Here is a 15,075-nt window from a genome sequence, read left to right as displayed (position 1 = left end):
CCGCCCAACTCCGGGAACCCGGGAAAACTTGTGAACTAATCAGAAAAAGCGGAAGGCGGGAGATCGGGGACCCTCCCAGCTCGTCGCCCAATGGAAAGAAGGAGGGCAAACGAGATGGCCAATCAGAAACGGCACGGGGGCGGGCTCGCTCGGCGGGAGGTTCGGACCCGGGAATTCCGAAGGCGGGGTCGGCGCTGCCCGCGCGCGGAGGCCGCGCCCCTCCTGGCCCTGGTTTCCTCGCTGTCAAACAGCCGCAGGAGCACCAACCCCGGCCGAGCTGGCACTGCCTGGAGAGGGGACCATTCCGAGACTACACCGCGCGGTAGATACGAGCCTGGGCTGGGGCGGGGAGGGAAAAGGCTGGGTTTGGCTTGCATCATCCCGGGAGCCCTTTCTTCTGTCTTTATCCCACCCGGAGAAGTCGGTAAGCAAGGGTTTAGATCCACTTTGCTGGAGAACCTTAGAGACCCGTTTGCACTGCCTTTTGAGGGGTGACAGTGGATACACTTCCCACTGGGGTTCAAGCCAACTAGTTATGAGTGAGGGATTGGCCAGAAGAGTGAGGCGTGGGCTAGCAGGAGGGTTACTCTATTCGGATCAGCAGGTTTTACAGGAAGAAGCTTCTCTTCTCCAAATTACAGAGGTGACAAGTTAATATCACACAGAAGCAGCCCCTACCCTCACCGCCACACCTACAGTTCGAATTTCCCTAGAAGCTGCCTAATGTATTGTTGCCTTGCACAGATTGAAGGCTCCTGGAATATTTAGCAGCCTGAGGATTCGATTCAGCTTCGTGCCACAAGACGCCTTCATTTTTGCACTACACTGGGACCTTCACCAAATTGTTCAGTTGCAAAGCTGCTGACAGCCAATTTTGCATCGCGTCCTAGGCTCCTTGCACTCTGAATTTGCCCTACTCAGGGAGTGTGCTCAAAGTTGAAATTGCACAAAGGACACCTCAAGTTTGCATCAGACAGAAACTGAACTTAGGCCAGATGTGCATGGCCCAGGGAGTGGGAAAGGTGATGGATTCCTAAAGTGGAAGAGGTGGTGTGGAGGGGGCACCACCCATGCTGCCTTGCTTCCAGCTGCTGCGCATAGGGGGCGGCAAGGGTGGCGATCTCTACACCTTCCACCCCCCAAGTGGGGCTGGCTGCACCTACCGCTTGGGCTGCAGGGCCGACCTCTGTGATGTGGCCCTGCGGCCCCAGCAGGAGCCCGGCTTCATCTCTGGAGTCCATGCGGAGCTGCACGCTGAACGCCGGGGTGACGACTGGAGGGTCAGCCTGGAGAACCATAGCAGCCAAGGTGAGGAGTGAGCAGAGCAGCCTTATGCCTGGGCAGTTGCAGTTCTGGGCTGGAATGACCAAGAGTCTCCACAGGGAGTCTGCCTGCCTCCCAAACTCCCCATCAGGTTGGATGGAGGGTTGTCATCCAGACCTGTCTTCCCACCAGAAATGTGCAGTGTCAGATCTTTGTGGGGCTGACCCTGTTTAGCTCTTAGAGGGGCTGGGAGATAGATCCAGGGCCTGGAGTATCACAGTGGGGTTGTTCTGGGGCCACTGGGGGACAAGCTCAGACTTGACTAAGTTTCCAGATTTGTTTAAGCACCTTGTCCTTGGTTTAGGGCAGTTATATGTTGAATTATGTCTTAATGATCTGGACATGTGTCTTACTCCCTGACTTGGAGGCAGTTAAGTCAGCCTCTGAAGGCCTGGGTTCCCATCTCAGTTCTGCTACTGGCACCTGGCAGTATCACTCAGGCCTGTCACTTCACCTTTTTAGATCTTAGTTTCCTCTTAGGTAGAATGTAAATCTTTGTAAGGTCTGTTGTGGGGAGTGCTGTGGAGATTGGATATAGTGGCCAACATTCATTTAGTGCTTACCATTATGAGACAAGAACATTTTAAGGGCATTAAATGTAGGCGAGCACAAATACCCCAATTTACAGACAAGGAAAATGAGGAATAAAGAAGCTAACTTGTCCAGGGTCACATGGCTGGTAAGTGGTGGAGCTTGGATTTGAACCCAGACAATCTGAGCTATGCTGATTAGTACTGAGTTGGAACTGAGTGAAAGTGGGCATCTCTGAGAAGTGGACCTCAGTGAATTGAGGGAAGGAGTTCATTCCCTCCATGTGCCCTGGGGGAGGGCATAAGAAAAACAAACTCATTCCCAACTCACAAGGAGTTTCATATCTGATGTCACCTGCTGAGAGATTTAGAATGTGAGAATTTGATGACAGGTGTCTTGTTCTTCCTCATGTTCCCCAGAAAACCAGACAGGACCAGATTTCTCCACTTCTGACCTGTCATTTGTTTTTGTCGTTCTCTGTATTTGTCTGGTGCCCCACAATCAACAGGGACTTTGGTCAATAATGTCCGACTCCCAAGGGGTCACAGGCTGGAGTTGAGTGATGGTGACCTTCTGACCTTTGGCCCTGAAGGGCCCCCAGAAACCAGCCCCTCAGAGTTCTACTTGTTTCAGCAAGTCCGAGTCAAACCTCAAGATTTTGCTGCCATTACTACCCCACGGTCTAGGGGAGAAGAGGGAACCGGGGTTGGTTTCCGGCCCATGCTGCCCTCCCAGGGGGCTCCACAGCGCCCCCTCAGCACCCTCTCCCCTGCCCCCAAAGCCACGCTGATCCTCAACTCCATTGGCAGCCTCAGCAAGCTCCACTCCCAGCCCCTCACCTTCTCACGGAGTGGGGGTAGGCCACAGAGCCTGCCTGTTCCCACTCCAGCTGGGGAAGTGGGGACCACCCCTTCTGTCCCACCCCCAAGAAACCGGAGGAAATCAGCTCACCGCGTGTTGGCAGAACTGGATGATGAGAGAGAGGCTCCCAAGAGCCCCCCACCAGTCCTTATGGAGCCCAGGAAGAAACTCCGTGTAGAGAAAACCCCACTGACACCCAGTGGGTAAGTGGAGAGAACTTTGTCTCGTTATTTCACTACCTTTTGATTCTTTTAGAGCCCTAGGCTGGGAGGTAGCTCTCTGCTTGGGGGATGGGGATGGGAGATGGAACAGAGGTTGAAATGACAAGACCTGCGTTAGTTCTTCTAACCAGATTCACCTTTAGTCTAGTGAATCTATATAGGTTCACTCTGCAGTTATCCAGGGTAAAGTTCTAGGCTTCTGCAGGTTTCCAGTGACCCTGGTTTTTGTGTCACTTTCTTCAGAAATCGACGTGGGCGTCCTCGGAAACACCCAGTGAGCAACCCCAGGGCTCCCCCTGCAGTTGGGGGCGGGGAGCACTGTGCAGCCCCTTGTTGCTGCCTACCCCAAGAAGAGACAGTAGCCTGGGTTCAGTGTGATGGTTGTGACATCTGGTTCCATGTGGCCTGTGTTGGTTGCAGCATCCAGGCTGCCAGGGAGGCCGACTTCCAGTGCCCAGGCTGTCGTGTAGGCATCCAGACCTAAGGCCCACCACCAAAGCACCAGAAGACAGAGCTGGCACCTTCAGGACATGGGTGGACACTGGGGTGCCAATGGGTCCTAAGAGATGCCCTCTTCTTCCCTTGCCTCTCTAGGAGGGAATGACTACAGGGGAAGGGTCCATTCCTATGGATTATCAATTCAAGGCCTGAAGCAGGCCCTCATGGCCAAGGTAACAGAAGAGATGGCTTCCTGCCAAAGATATTGCTGCCTCCAGGAAGTTGCCAGTGAGCTGGAAATTCCCACTTGTCACAAGCTGTAGGTCCTTGTTGTCATGGACACTAGAATGTCTGGTCAAGAGAACCCATCAATTGCAGGGGTCATACCTGGGAAGTTATAAGCCCCAGGCATGAACAAGCAAGTTCTAAATGTTCTTGATGGCATCACCTAAGGCATCTCTGGGAAAACCTAGGGCACAGCCCCCAAACTTCCTTATACTGTGGACAGTCCTGCCACTGATCACCATGACTGTGACCTGACTTTTCAGAGCTTTGCTTCCATTTCCAAATAAAGAATGAGCAGCTTCATATACTCCAAGGTACTTACTCTTTTTGTGGGTCTGATACTCCTTGCTTTCCAATTCTTGAGAGAATGGAGTGGTAAAGTCTGGAAAACTAATTCAGATTCTTAGGGGAGGAGATGAGCAGACAAGGTAGAGAAATACAAACCTGCTCGCTGAAAAGGTGCAAATATATGAGGTAAGCTGGAGGTGGGAAGACAGGAAAAAAGTAATCCAAGTAATTACAGTTTCTAGTTTAAAAGAAAACAGATCCGGGATTTCCCTGGTTATCCAGTGGGTAAGACTCCGAGCTCCCAATGCAGGGCGGCCCAGGTTCGATCCCTGGTTGGGGAACTAGATCCCACATACATGCCACAACTAAAGATCCCGCATGCCGCAACTAAGAGTCCGCATGCCGCAACTAAGAGCCCACATGCGCCACAACTAATAGATCCCACGTGCCGCAACTAAGACCTGGCGCAGCCAAAATAAATATTTATAAAACAACAACAAACAACAGATCCACTGCCATTAAAATAAGGTACTTGGGATTTGGTAAAGTTCATGAGGGTGGCAGAACTTTTACAAGGTTCACCAGTACTACCAAGAAGAGAAAACCTGAGACACCAGCTACAACAGAGGGCGACCTGGTCCAGTGTATCAATCTAACCCACGTATGCTACACTGATTCTCTTCTGAGAGTCGTATGCCAAGCCAAGATACCGTCAAAGTAGCATTTCTGTAGTTCTTATTAGGAAAGCCCTATCTTGACCTATCCTATTGTACCTGCATATCCATCCCCTTCCTCCTCTACTTAGACTTACCAACCCAAGTTTCTTACACATTGAGGAAAGGCTCCAGAGCAAGGGCCCTAATTAGGAAGTGGCAGAGGCAGGACTAAAATGTGGGAGTTTTGGTGAGTCACAGACAGGGTAGGCAAAAACCTTAAGTGGAAACCAAATGGACCCAGGTATCAAGAAAGCACAAAGTAGAGTTTCTGGTTGGGGTGATATGCAGAAGAAACGAGTACCTAAAAGACTTGATTTCTTAGCACAAAGCCTCTGAGGACTTCCAGAGGAGAGTGGGGAAAAGCAAAAAGCCAGCTCCTAACAGGGAATGGGCTATGTAATAACTGCATCTTTGGGCAAAAATAAGGTGTTCACCTCCAATTTCCCCAGGTCACAGGCTCCTAAGAACTAGCTCACACCTAAAAGAGCCCTCTACATATAAACTTGGGATCCAATCCCACATCTCTCTCTGACATTGTGACTCTGGGCAGTTTAAACGGCATCCTTGGTCTCAGGGTCATTTGGGTGGGAGAGCTATTAATATCCACTATTAACTATCCCCATCCACTCTTCAGTAACTAGAGAATAAACCAAAGACAAAAGTATCCACCTACTAGGTCCCAGGCTTCTTTATTTAAGAACAAAGTGTTGAGTGATGTGGGGATTAAAATCAAGAGCATCATTGAACTTCACCTTCCCTCCAACCAGTTCCCCCAAACTCCCTGCCCCCACACCCTTTGTGTTCCCAATTCCTTTCTTAGTGAATGAAGAACTTAATCCCAAAGCCCTGGTACGAACCCCAGTGTTCTCTCCCTAGCTGTCCCCCTTCCTCTGCCCCCATTCCTGGGAAGGGCAGACACCTCAGTTTGAATGCATGGGGGAGCCCAGAGTGGTGACAGACACCGAGGGAAAGGCCTCACCCTCAGGAAATGGGACTGAGGAGTACAGCGTAGTGAAATGAGGACCCCCATAGCCTGGGGTACCAAAATGGGGCCCTGGCGCCAGAGGAAAGGATACTGGTCCCCCTGAGAAAGGAGACCCAGCAGCCTCAAAATCCTCTCGTTGCGAATAGTCACTGCTTGATCGTTTGCCCTTCTGGCGACGGTTGCAGAACCACACTCGGACCACCTGGGAGTGGAAGACGGGAGAGGGACATTCGATCATAAGCTCTGGGAGGTGTGACTGGGGAGGAGGAGATGGAGCACACAGGGACGCGGACAGGGGCACTCACATCCTTCTCAAGCCCGAGCTGCTGAGCGATGTGGCTGATCTGCTGCAGCGTGGGCTTTGGGCACTGCAGGAACATGCTCTCCAGGTTGCCTCTCACTCGGTTCTCAATACTTGTCCGCTTTCTCTTCCGGGCCTGCATGAGGGTCTCTGCCTTGCATATCTGGGCAGGTGGGGAGGAGATGACAAGGAAGGAAGTGGGAGGGCAAGCCTCGAACCTGCTGAGCAACAGCATCATGAGGTCAATGACTCGAGAGCCAGCTGCTCAGGAGCAGTGACTGGCACCAGGGCCACAAGAAAGATCCTGGAAGGTTGGGTTTAGACCAGTGGCCCTGGACCTTCTCCCAGCAGAACTGAGGAATTGCACTCCATCCCATTGAGGACCACTGCCTCCAAGAGGGAGAGCTGCCAGCCACGGATGGAAGCAGTGGAAATCCGGCTGAGACCAGGCGGGTCCCTATGCATCCCCCCTCCCACCCTCACCTCCTGCAGATTCTCGTTGTTGTCAGCTTCCTCCACCCACTTCTGCAGCAGGGGCCGCAGCTTACACATGTTCTTGAAACTGAGCTGCAAAGCCTCAAAACGGCAGATGGTCGTTTGGCTGAACACCTTCCCTGGGGAGGTGGGTTGAAAGAAGCAAGGTGAGGCAGCAGGCAGGGCCCTTTCGACCCCAAGACGCAGGGCCCTTTCGACCCCAAGACCCAGGGCTTGCCACCTCTTCCTGCCCTCCCAAGATCCCACACAAGTACGGTATCTCTTTCCCCTCTACCCTCACCCCTAAAGGGTAGAAACACCCTTCTCTCACTCCCTTGGTGGGGAGGAAAGGCCCAAATTCAGCGATGTTCCTTCCAGGGGAGATGTGGTCCCTGTGTTCTGTGGGTCAGAACATGCTAGGCAAGACTCACCAAAGAGAACCCCCAGGGTGAGCCCCACATCGGCCTGGGTATATCCCAAGGTGATCCTCTTCTGCTTTAGGAGCTTGGCAAATTGTTCGAGGTCTTTCTGAAGAGCTTTGATGTCCTGGGACTCCTCGGGGTTCAGCCAAGTCACTATCTTTAACAGGATCTCTGAGTTCTAGGAGTTCTGGCTTCTCTTTCAGTCCCAAGCATCACAGCAAATTGTTCGAGGTCTTTCTGAAGAGCTTTGATGTCCTGGGACTGCATTTTAAAAGGCAGAGGACATGTAAGAACATAAACATACCAGTTACCCACCCCACCCCCGCTTCCATTTGGGCCCCGAGGAATAAATAGTCTATGGGAGTATCTCTGCTTCCAGGCTGCCCACCTAACAAGTAGAAATAAACTATATACAAATGTCATTTACCCCAGAAAGTGACACATCCATCAGATGCAGAACATCATTCGATAATAGAAAGAAAAGCCCAGGCCTCAATGAGAACACCTGTCAGGTTATGAAGGGGGCTCCTGCCCTTTAGTTCTTTAACACTCACAAAAGCTTTTTGACTCTAGTATTACCTCAGTTTGAGGAACTTTTGAGTGTAGAGGTACAGAGCACCATGTCTCTGGTTCTCTTTCCAAATATACCCTCTCCAGCTTACTTTGAGGGTCCCACAAACTATGACAAGGCATGCACATTCACAAACACAAACACACTACAGAACAGTCCTCATACGAGGTATGAATAACATGCTTTGTATATAGTTAGTGCTCAGTTTTTAAAAATCTGATTATCCCTTATTTTTAACTGTATCTTTTTGCAATATAAAAGCATCCTCATTGACTAATTAAACATATTTATTGAGCACCTTCTGCAAACCAGTGGCTACACAAAGTAGACCAAAAACCCTGGCCCCAGGGACTTCCCTGGTGGTCCAGCTGTTGAGACTCCACACTCCCAGTGCAGGGGGCCCGGGTTCCATTCCTGGTCAGGAACCTAGATCCCACATGCCACAACTAAAAGCCTGCATGCCGCAACTAAAAGACTCCACGTGCCACAACTAAGACCTGGCGGCGCAGCCAAATAGATAGATAAAATTTTTTTTTAATTTAAAAAAAGAAAGAAAGAAACCTAGCCCCCCAAGGGGCTTTCACTGTGATGAAATAATTATTATCCAGTATGTTAGAAGTGCTATGGAAAAAAGTAAAGCAGAGTAGGGAATTATGGGGAAGGTGACAATTTTAAATAAGACAGAGGTGATGTCTGAGCAAAAGGAAGGAGCAAAGTGGAAAGGCCCTGAGGTGTGTGGGCCCTGGTAGTAGCAAGGCTAGCATGGCCGGAGCAGGGTGAGAGGACTGAGGAAAGGGAAGAAGAGGAGCTGATGAGGTCAGAGAGGTGAGCAGAGCAGATCCTGGAGCTGCTGCCGTAACTTTGGTTTACTCAGAGAAATGGAAAGCCGCTGAAGGGTTTTGTGCAGTGAAATGATCTGACTCTCACATTTTAAAATGTTCACTCCAGTTGATGTATTGACCATAGACTAGAGGCAACTGCAGCAATCCCAGCATAATGATGGTGGCTGGGACCAGGATGGCTCTAAGTAATTGATTCAGGATGTATATCCAAGGTAAAGATAGCAGCGTGTCCAAAGGACTGGGTGTAAGGATGTGAAAGGAATGAGGATGACTGGTTTGGGCCTTAAGCTACTGGAAGATGGACAGGGTGGGGCAGTGCAGGGAGCCATCCCAGCAGGAGACAGAAAATGCGGTGCTCATGTCTAGAAGATATTTGAGTCTTGAGGGTGGATGAGAGGTGGAGGAAAGGTAGACAGAGCAGAGGTTGATGGATGGAGCCCTGAAGCTCTCCAATGAAGGCCAGTGGCCAGAAGATGGAGAAGAGCAGCCAGGCCTCTGTGCAGTCCTGGAAACCTAACAGAAGTATTTCAAGGGTCATCAATCACATCAAACTCAAATAAGGTAACTTCCATTCCCAACATCTGCTCAACCGATGTCGCAAACCTATAAACGTCAGCTGTTCCCATCTCGGCTTTTCCAAATCATATTTTGGGGATTTGAAATAAGGTAAACCCCAGTTCAAATCCTAGCTTTACCATTTAGCAGTTAAGACCCGTGAAATAGGCTAATAATACCTCCCTAGGAGATTTTGTGCTGGTTAATGAGATAATGATGTAGAAACTGAGCCCACAGCCAGGCATTTAGGAAATGGACCACAATTGGCAGCCATTATCATTCAAGGCTCAGCCGTCGCCTCGAGCAAAGAGTCTAGGGCTACTCGGTCAGCTGCAACCAATCACACCTCCTTCGAAGAGGTCTAAAGGTTTAGTACTTGATCTCTAATTGCTTGCACTTGTCTCTTCCTCGGACTAGAAGATATATCCTTAATAGTCCCCAGCAGGGCTAGATGCGGAAGTCTTCAATTCCCTCAGCAAACCCTACATTTGGGGAATGGCCTGGAGATGACTTCTTCCCCTTTTCTCCCGCTGTTCACTACTTATGGAATTACGGCTGAAATTGGCGTTTCCAGCTCTCTACAAGGGGGTGTAAGGGTGTGCGCTCTGCCTGACGGTGACTCACTGGGCCCAAGGCAGAGGTCAAGGGAAGACAAGCCCTAAACTTGATGGAGGGTAAACCCAAACTCCACACATCCATGCAGCTCCAAACAGGAGCTTCTATCAGAAACCAGTCACACCCTGGACTTTCAGGAACAATAACCCTGGGATAAGCACTGTTTTCACCCTCAGGCCACACTTAACCCTAAGGCGGAGATCCTGGATCTGACCAAGCTCAAATTTTCAAGAAGGGATCCGGGTAGAAGAAGGGGCTCCAACCCCAAGCTGGGTCTGGTGCTGGGCTGGTAATGAGTGACCCGACCCAGGTCAGACCTAGGAAGTGGAAGGACCTACTTGACAAGGGCCGAGGGGGGAAGCAAGGCCAACTTCCGACTGCCCCAGGCCGCCCTGCCCTCACCTGCGGTTCTCTCTAAATTCCAGCCCCTAGTTCCCACCTGGCCCCTGCTCAGGACGGCCTGCAGTCGCCACACACGCGTCCCGGGGCGCCGCCCTCGCCCGCTCCCCTCCTGGGTCAGCGACCCGGGCAGCTGCAGGCGACCACCTCCCCTCGCGTGGCCGCCCCCGGCCGGCGCGGTCGCCCCCCGCCGCCCGCCCCCAGCAGCTCACTCGCCTCCTCGGGGTTCGGCTCCAGCTTCTCCTTGTCCACCTTCTCGGCGCCAGCGGGGGCGGCGCAGGGCTCCGGGGAGGCCCCCTCGGATTTGCTCTCCACCCCGGCTCCCGCCTCGCCCTCGGGCTGAGGGGTCTCCAGGCCGCCTTGGGGCACCAGCCCCACTCCAACCTGAGGTGCACAGTAGGCCATCCCTCCGCACAAGTCATAGGGCGGGGGGCACGCGGGAAGACCCCACACCTCGGCGCCGGGCCCAACCCCCGGCCCGATCCCTGACCCACCGGGAGGCCCTTGGAAGCTCATCCAGGTCCGAGGATCAACCCAGCCCGGCTCTGGCCCTCCCGGCCCATCGCCTCCACCGCCCGGCGGGGGCGAGAAGGCGAAGTCGGAAGCCAGGTGTCCCGCCATGGGGAAGGAAGGCGCCCCAAGCCGGGGGCCTAGGAAAACGAGGGCTCTCCAAGGGACGGCTCGACACCTCTCTCCCTCCCCAATCCCACCCACTAGCCTTGACCTCTGGCCCCGCCCCCTGGATGGGTGGGGGAGGGGACGGTGGGGGTGGGAGAAACTGAGGCGGAGGGTGTTTGCCGGCTGGTGGCGGTGGTGTCTGGAAGCCGACAGCCAGGCAGCTTCAGCCGGGCGCCTCTCCAGGCCCCAGATCCCGAGGCTCTTGGTGCAGGTCCCCCATGCGGGCCTTCACTCCCAACTCCCAGCAGGCCGCCCGGCCCTCCCGACGCTCCGCACACACCAGAGCTGCCTGGGATCTCCTCCACACCTCCTGCCCGTTCTTCAGGAGCCCGGCTGCTGGACCCCTCTCCAAACACCCTGGCACCGTCCCTTCACCCGAGCCCAGCCACCCTCTCAGCTCCTCAAACATTAATTGTTTATGTGTCAAGTCCTGATGGGGCTACCCCTCAATTCCTTAACAGCCCCCCTCCCCGTTGTCCTCCTGCACCCCCAATCCAGGAACCTAGGTGTTCCATTTAGACTACTGGCCAGATTCAGTTACCCCAAAGCTGCCATGCCCGGCAGCCATCTGCCCAACCTGCTAAGTTCCACCCCATCACCAGGGGCAGACTGCCAGACAGGCTTCCATTCCATCCCCGGCTTTCCCGGCCTCAGAGCCCCCTCACCTACCAGAGTCAGGGATGGAACCCCTACTTTCCCTTCTAGGGGCCAGGCTCTGGACTGACTGGTCCTGAGTCTCCCAACCTTTGTCCAGACAGAAGAATCGGACGCCCCCTCATGGGTCCCCCACTGTGGGTCATGCACATCAAGTTCCTTGCCCCCCTCTTCAGAGACCCACATTATCTAGTCCGTAGTTGACTGTTCTCCCTCCCCCACCTCCCAGCCCAGGCCTCCGGCCCTAGGCCCTGGGTGGGGAAAGCCCAGGAGGGAGGGGGGAAGAAAAAAATATCTGACTTCAGGTTCAAAGAGGCTTGGGAGGGACGGGGGGGGGGGGGGGGGGGGGCGGGCAATGGCCTTGGCTGGGCAATCCTGGTCCCCCGAGGGGGGGGGGGGGGGCCGGACAATGGCCTTGGCTGGACAATCCTGGTCCCCAGAGGGGGCAACTCTAACCCTAAACAAGTGCTCAACCCTTGAATGGGCCTGGATGGCTCCCCTGGGGACAGCTTCCTGCCCCCCAACCCCCCAGCCCCAATCCCCTCACATGGAATCCCCCTCAGAGCAGCTAAAAGAGCTCCACAATAACCCCCCCATCCCCTCAAAGACTGAGCCTCAGACAGGGACCCCCACTGGGACCTAGGTCTCCTGTCCCCCTCTAGAGGACTCAGGCGTCCAGCCTCATCATCTACCCCTCCCCCAGCCCCCCCAGGCCTTTGTGTATGGGGGCTGGTGAAAAGATGAGGAGGGGGTGGAGAGCGACTTGGGGGGGTGTGCAGGAAGCTTGCCCTAAAGCTCTCCCACAGGGTCTATTTTTCTGGGCCTGTCCTGAGGGCTCACACTGCAGGCATAGTGCTTGATTCTGTTTGCAAGAGAATAGCTTTCAGACTGCCTGTCTGCTTAGGATGAGGTTTGTCTGTCTGCTCCCCAAACTTGCCCTAAATGAAGGCCCCGGGGTGAATTGGGGGGCCTCTGGAAAGGCTGTAGACCAGAACTCCCTACAGCTTGGAAGGCCAGAATCCTGAGCCTGGGACATGGACCTCTGTCGACTCAGACATCTCTTCATCTCAGCCCCGTCTGAGGTTGTTTGCTCAGCATCTGCCTTCTGAGGGGCTTGGGGGTCCTGTTGGGGGTCCTCTTGACTGTGGCCAGCCGTCTTCAACTTGGTGGTATCTGGAAGTCCTTTGAGCCTGTTTTTTGGGGTTTTGTTTTTTTTCTCCTCTGAATCTATATCACACAGCCCCTGCTCCAGCCCATCTCTAAGTACTTTTTGGGCAACTAATTGTATGCATGCATTTCAATACTTCCCATAGGTCTGTTGGAATATCTACAGGGCAGCGAAACTGGAGCTGTATTCACCGCTAAACCACTAACTGCCCAAAAGGCAGATAGATTAAGGGGCCCGGTGGGGGTGGAGAGGTGTGCTTTGGACCAGGAGGGGCCCCTCCCCAGCCATCTCCCCAACCCCCAGGACAGAGCCATCACAGCCCCTTTGTCATGCATCTATCTGCTGTCTGCCAAGAAGACGGCCTCCCGGAGGAGGGGGAGGGGCGACCTGGGAAATCTCCTACAGCAGTGCTTCTTGGCTCGCCGCCCTCTAGGCTCCCAGAAACCCCTTCCCCCATGTGATCCAGAGAGCCCCTGTACCCCTGTCTTCCCAGCGGCCCCTAAAACACCTTTCCCTTTTCCCCCCACTCAACAACACCCTCTGTTTTTTAGATTTCAATCAGTAGTTGCTCTAGGTGGTATGTTTCTGGCCTGGGAAAGAGTCCCATTCCAGAGGGAGAGACTGGAGGGGAGGGTGCCTGGCTGCCTGGCTGGCTTGTAGCCAGAGATCTGAGCCAGATCAGTCAGGTGTTGCCTGGAGCCTGACCCAGAACCTTAATGGAAAGTTAAGTTTGTCTGCAGTCCTAGCCAGCCCCTGCCCAGGCCAGCTCTGTGCAGGCCCAGAGGAGACTGGAAGCAGGGTTGAGTCATCAGACCTGGCTCCTCCACTCTCCTGGGTCTTAGGGAGTCACTAAACAACTTCAAGTCCCTGAAACCAATTTAGGACTGGGCTCACAAACTCTCTGCATACACCTTTATTATAGTGCAATGTCAAGGTCCTACACAAAGACAAACGCAAGTATCTGGTTGTAGAGCATGACCCAGGGAGGGCAGGTGAGGGCCACCACTCCCTGCCAGGTGTGGCTGGTCTGGCATGGTTGCTAAGAGGTGCGATGGTGGCCTTGCTGCGGTCGGCCCAGCCATCCCCTCACTGTCCTGTTGGGAGAACCAGCTGAAATGGCTCATGGGGATCAACGGAGACTTGCTCTAGGCCAGGGTAGCAAACCCCTTATTTTGACTTCTGGCTGCTGTCAATCTGAAGGCAGAAGAAAGGGAAAGAATGGAAGGCTGAGGAGAGAAGGATTCAGGCTTTGCCCACTTTGGGAGAATATCTCCCTTAATCTCAATTTGCACATTTTCCACTGCTCACCGTAAACCACACCCCTTCTTCTCAACAACTGACCCTATGATCTCTCCTGCAAGGTCTGCAAACTGAAATCTTCTCTTCCCAAATCCAGGTACTGTTACCTCAAATCTAGGAGTCAGCTCTCTGCTTGTAGTCTGTAGGGAGATAGAGAGGTGAAAGCAAGAGGGAGGGGAAGCCAGGTGAAGAGGTCAGGAATAAACCAAGGGTCTGCAGACCAGGGTCCTGGGCCCTGGCTCTGACACCCCAACGGACGGTGCCTCGCTTTCTGTGCCTTGGTTTCCTCATCTAATAAAGAGGAATTGAACCAAATGAGCCCTAAATTTCCTTCCAGCTCAGACATAAAAGTGCTGCCCCTCTCCCGTACACCCTCCTCTCTATCCTCCCCACTTAGTTGTCACGGGACTAGCAATCTCTCTCTGCACGCCTGTGAAGAGAAATTGGGGTTGGAGGGGTGGGAGAGGAGGGACTCAGCAAGATGCTGGCACAGGCTTTCCCGTCCCGCACCCCCATCTCCCAGCAGCCTTCCTGGGAAATCTAGCAGAGTTTCCCCTCGAGTTTGATCAAGATTTGTTTGATGAGTTTGGGAGGCCAGTTTTGATTTGGTTTTGGTGTTTGGGAACTTATAAGAAACATACTTCAGGAAGTAAAACTCTGTGTGTGTGTATGTGTGTACAAAGGCTAGAGAGGAAACGGAAATCCTAACCTACTCCTTCTTTTCATATTTTTCATATTCCCTCCTCAGTTGCTTTTCTCTAAATCGCTGCTCTTGGACCTCAGCCTCCCAGAGAGAGGGAAACCAGATGAGCCTTAAGGTCGCTTCCAAAAAGAAAAAGAAAGCAAAACCTACCTGTCGGGACTTCCCCGGTCGTCCAGTGGGTAAGACTCTGCGCTCCCAATGCAGGGGGCCTGAGTTCGAGCCCTGGTCGGGGAACTAGATCCCACATGCATGCCGCAACTAAAAAAAGAAAAAGAAAGACAGTTCTAAAATTCTGAGCATACCTGCTGCCCTGCCCTTCTGCCACTTCTTCCAGAGGAAGGTGCCTACGGCTCCCACAGTGACCACTCCAGAGGCCAGGAGCCCAAAGAAGATCCACACAGGGGTGGGTGTGTGTTGCTTAGAACCAGGAGGCTCTGAAAGGTTTGGGCATGTGAAGCACTGACAGACCAGCCTGGCTCCCCCACCCTTTCCCTGGGCTACCCTGTCTGCTCATCTGAGGTCCTGCAGAGACCCAGGATTGGACTGGGATGCCACTAGACAGGAAACCTCTGCTGTGTCAAAGGGCATCTCAGTGGTCTGCTGGCTATAAGCAGTCCCATCCCACTGGGATCAGATGGCTTGAGGTCCCAAAGACCCAGGGTTCAGGGACAGCTGGACACCAGAGGACAGAAGCCACGGGCCCTGCATGTTGGGATGGGCTCTCTTCTAGGGGGCTTTGTAGAGAG

General features: G+C 53.4%; 2 protein-coding genes across 2 annotated transcripts; one reads left to right on the top strand and one right to left on the bottom strand.

Moving 5' to 3' along the window:
- Positions 1 to 199: 199 nt before the first annotated feature.
- On the top strand, positions 200 to 4,006 carry TCF19 (transcription factor 19). Its single transcript, XM_007106353.3, has 4 exons — positions 200 to 322; positions 745 to 1,308; positions 2,363 to 2,918; positions 3,180 to 4,006. The coding sequence occupies exons 2-4, from the start codon at positions 1,071 to 1,073 to the stop codon at positions 3,418 to 3,420; spliced, it is 1,035 nt and encodes a 344-aa protein (XP_007106415.1). The 5' UTR covers positions 200 to 322; positions 745 to 1,070; the 3' UTR covers positions 3,421 to 4,006.
- A 1,330-nt stretch (positions 4,007 to 5,336) lies between these two features.
- On the bottom strand, positions 5,337 to 10,724 carry POU5F1 (POU class 5 homeobox 1). Its single transcript, XM_007106357.3, has 5 exons — positions 10,044 to 10,724; positions 6,855 to 6,975; positions 6,433 to 6,563; positions 5,954 to 6,112; positions 5,337 to 5,850 (listed from the first exon to the last, which is right to left on the bottom strand). Exons 1-5 carry the CDS (start codon positions 10,446 to 10,448, stop codon positions 5,584 to 5,586), a joined length of 1,083 nt encoding a protein of 360 aa, XP_007106419.1. The 5' UTR covers positions 10,449 to 10,724; the 3' UTR covers positions 5,337 to 5,583.
- Between the last annotated feature and the right edge of the window lie 4,351 nt (positions 10,725 to 15,075).

Source organism: Physeter macrocephalus, chromosome 18 (assembly GCF_002837175.3).
Source record: "Physeter macrocephalus isolate SW-GA chromosome 18, ASM283717v5, whole genome shotgun sequence".
Classification (NCBI taxonomy): Eukaryota; Metazoa; Chordata; class Mammalia; order Artiodactyla; family Physeteridae; genus Physeter; species Physeter macrocephalus.
This window is presented reverse-complemented; position numbering and strand designations above follow the sequence as displayed.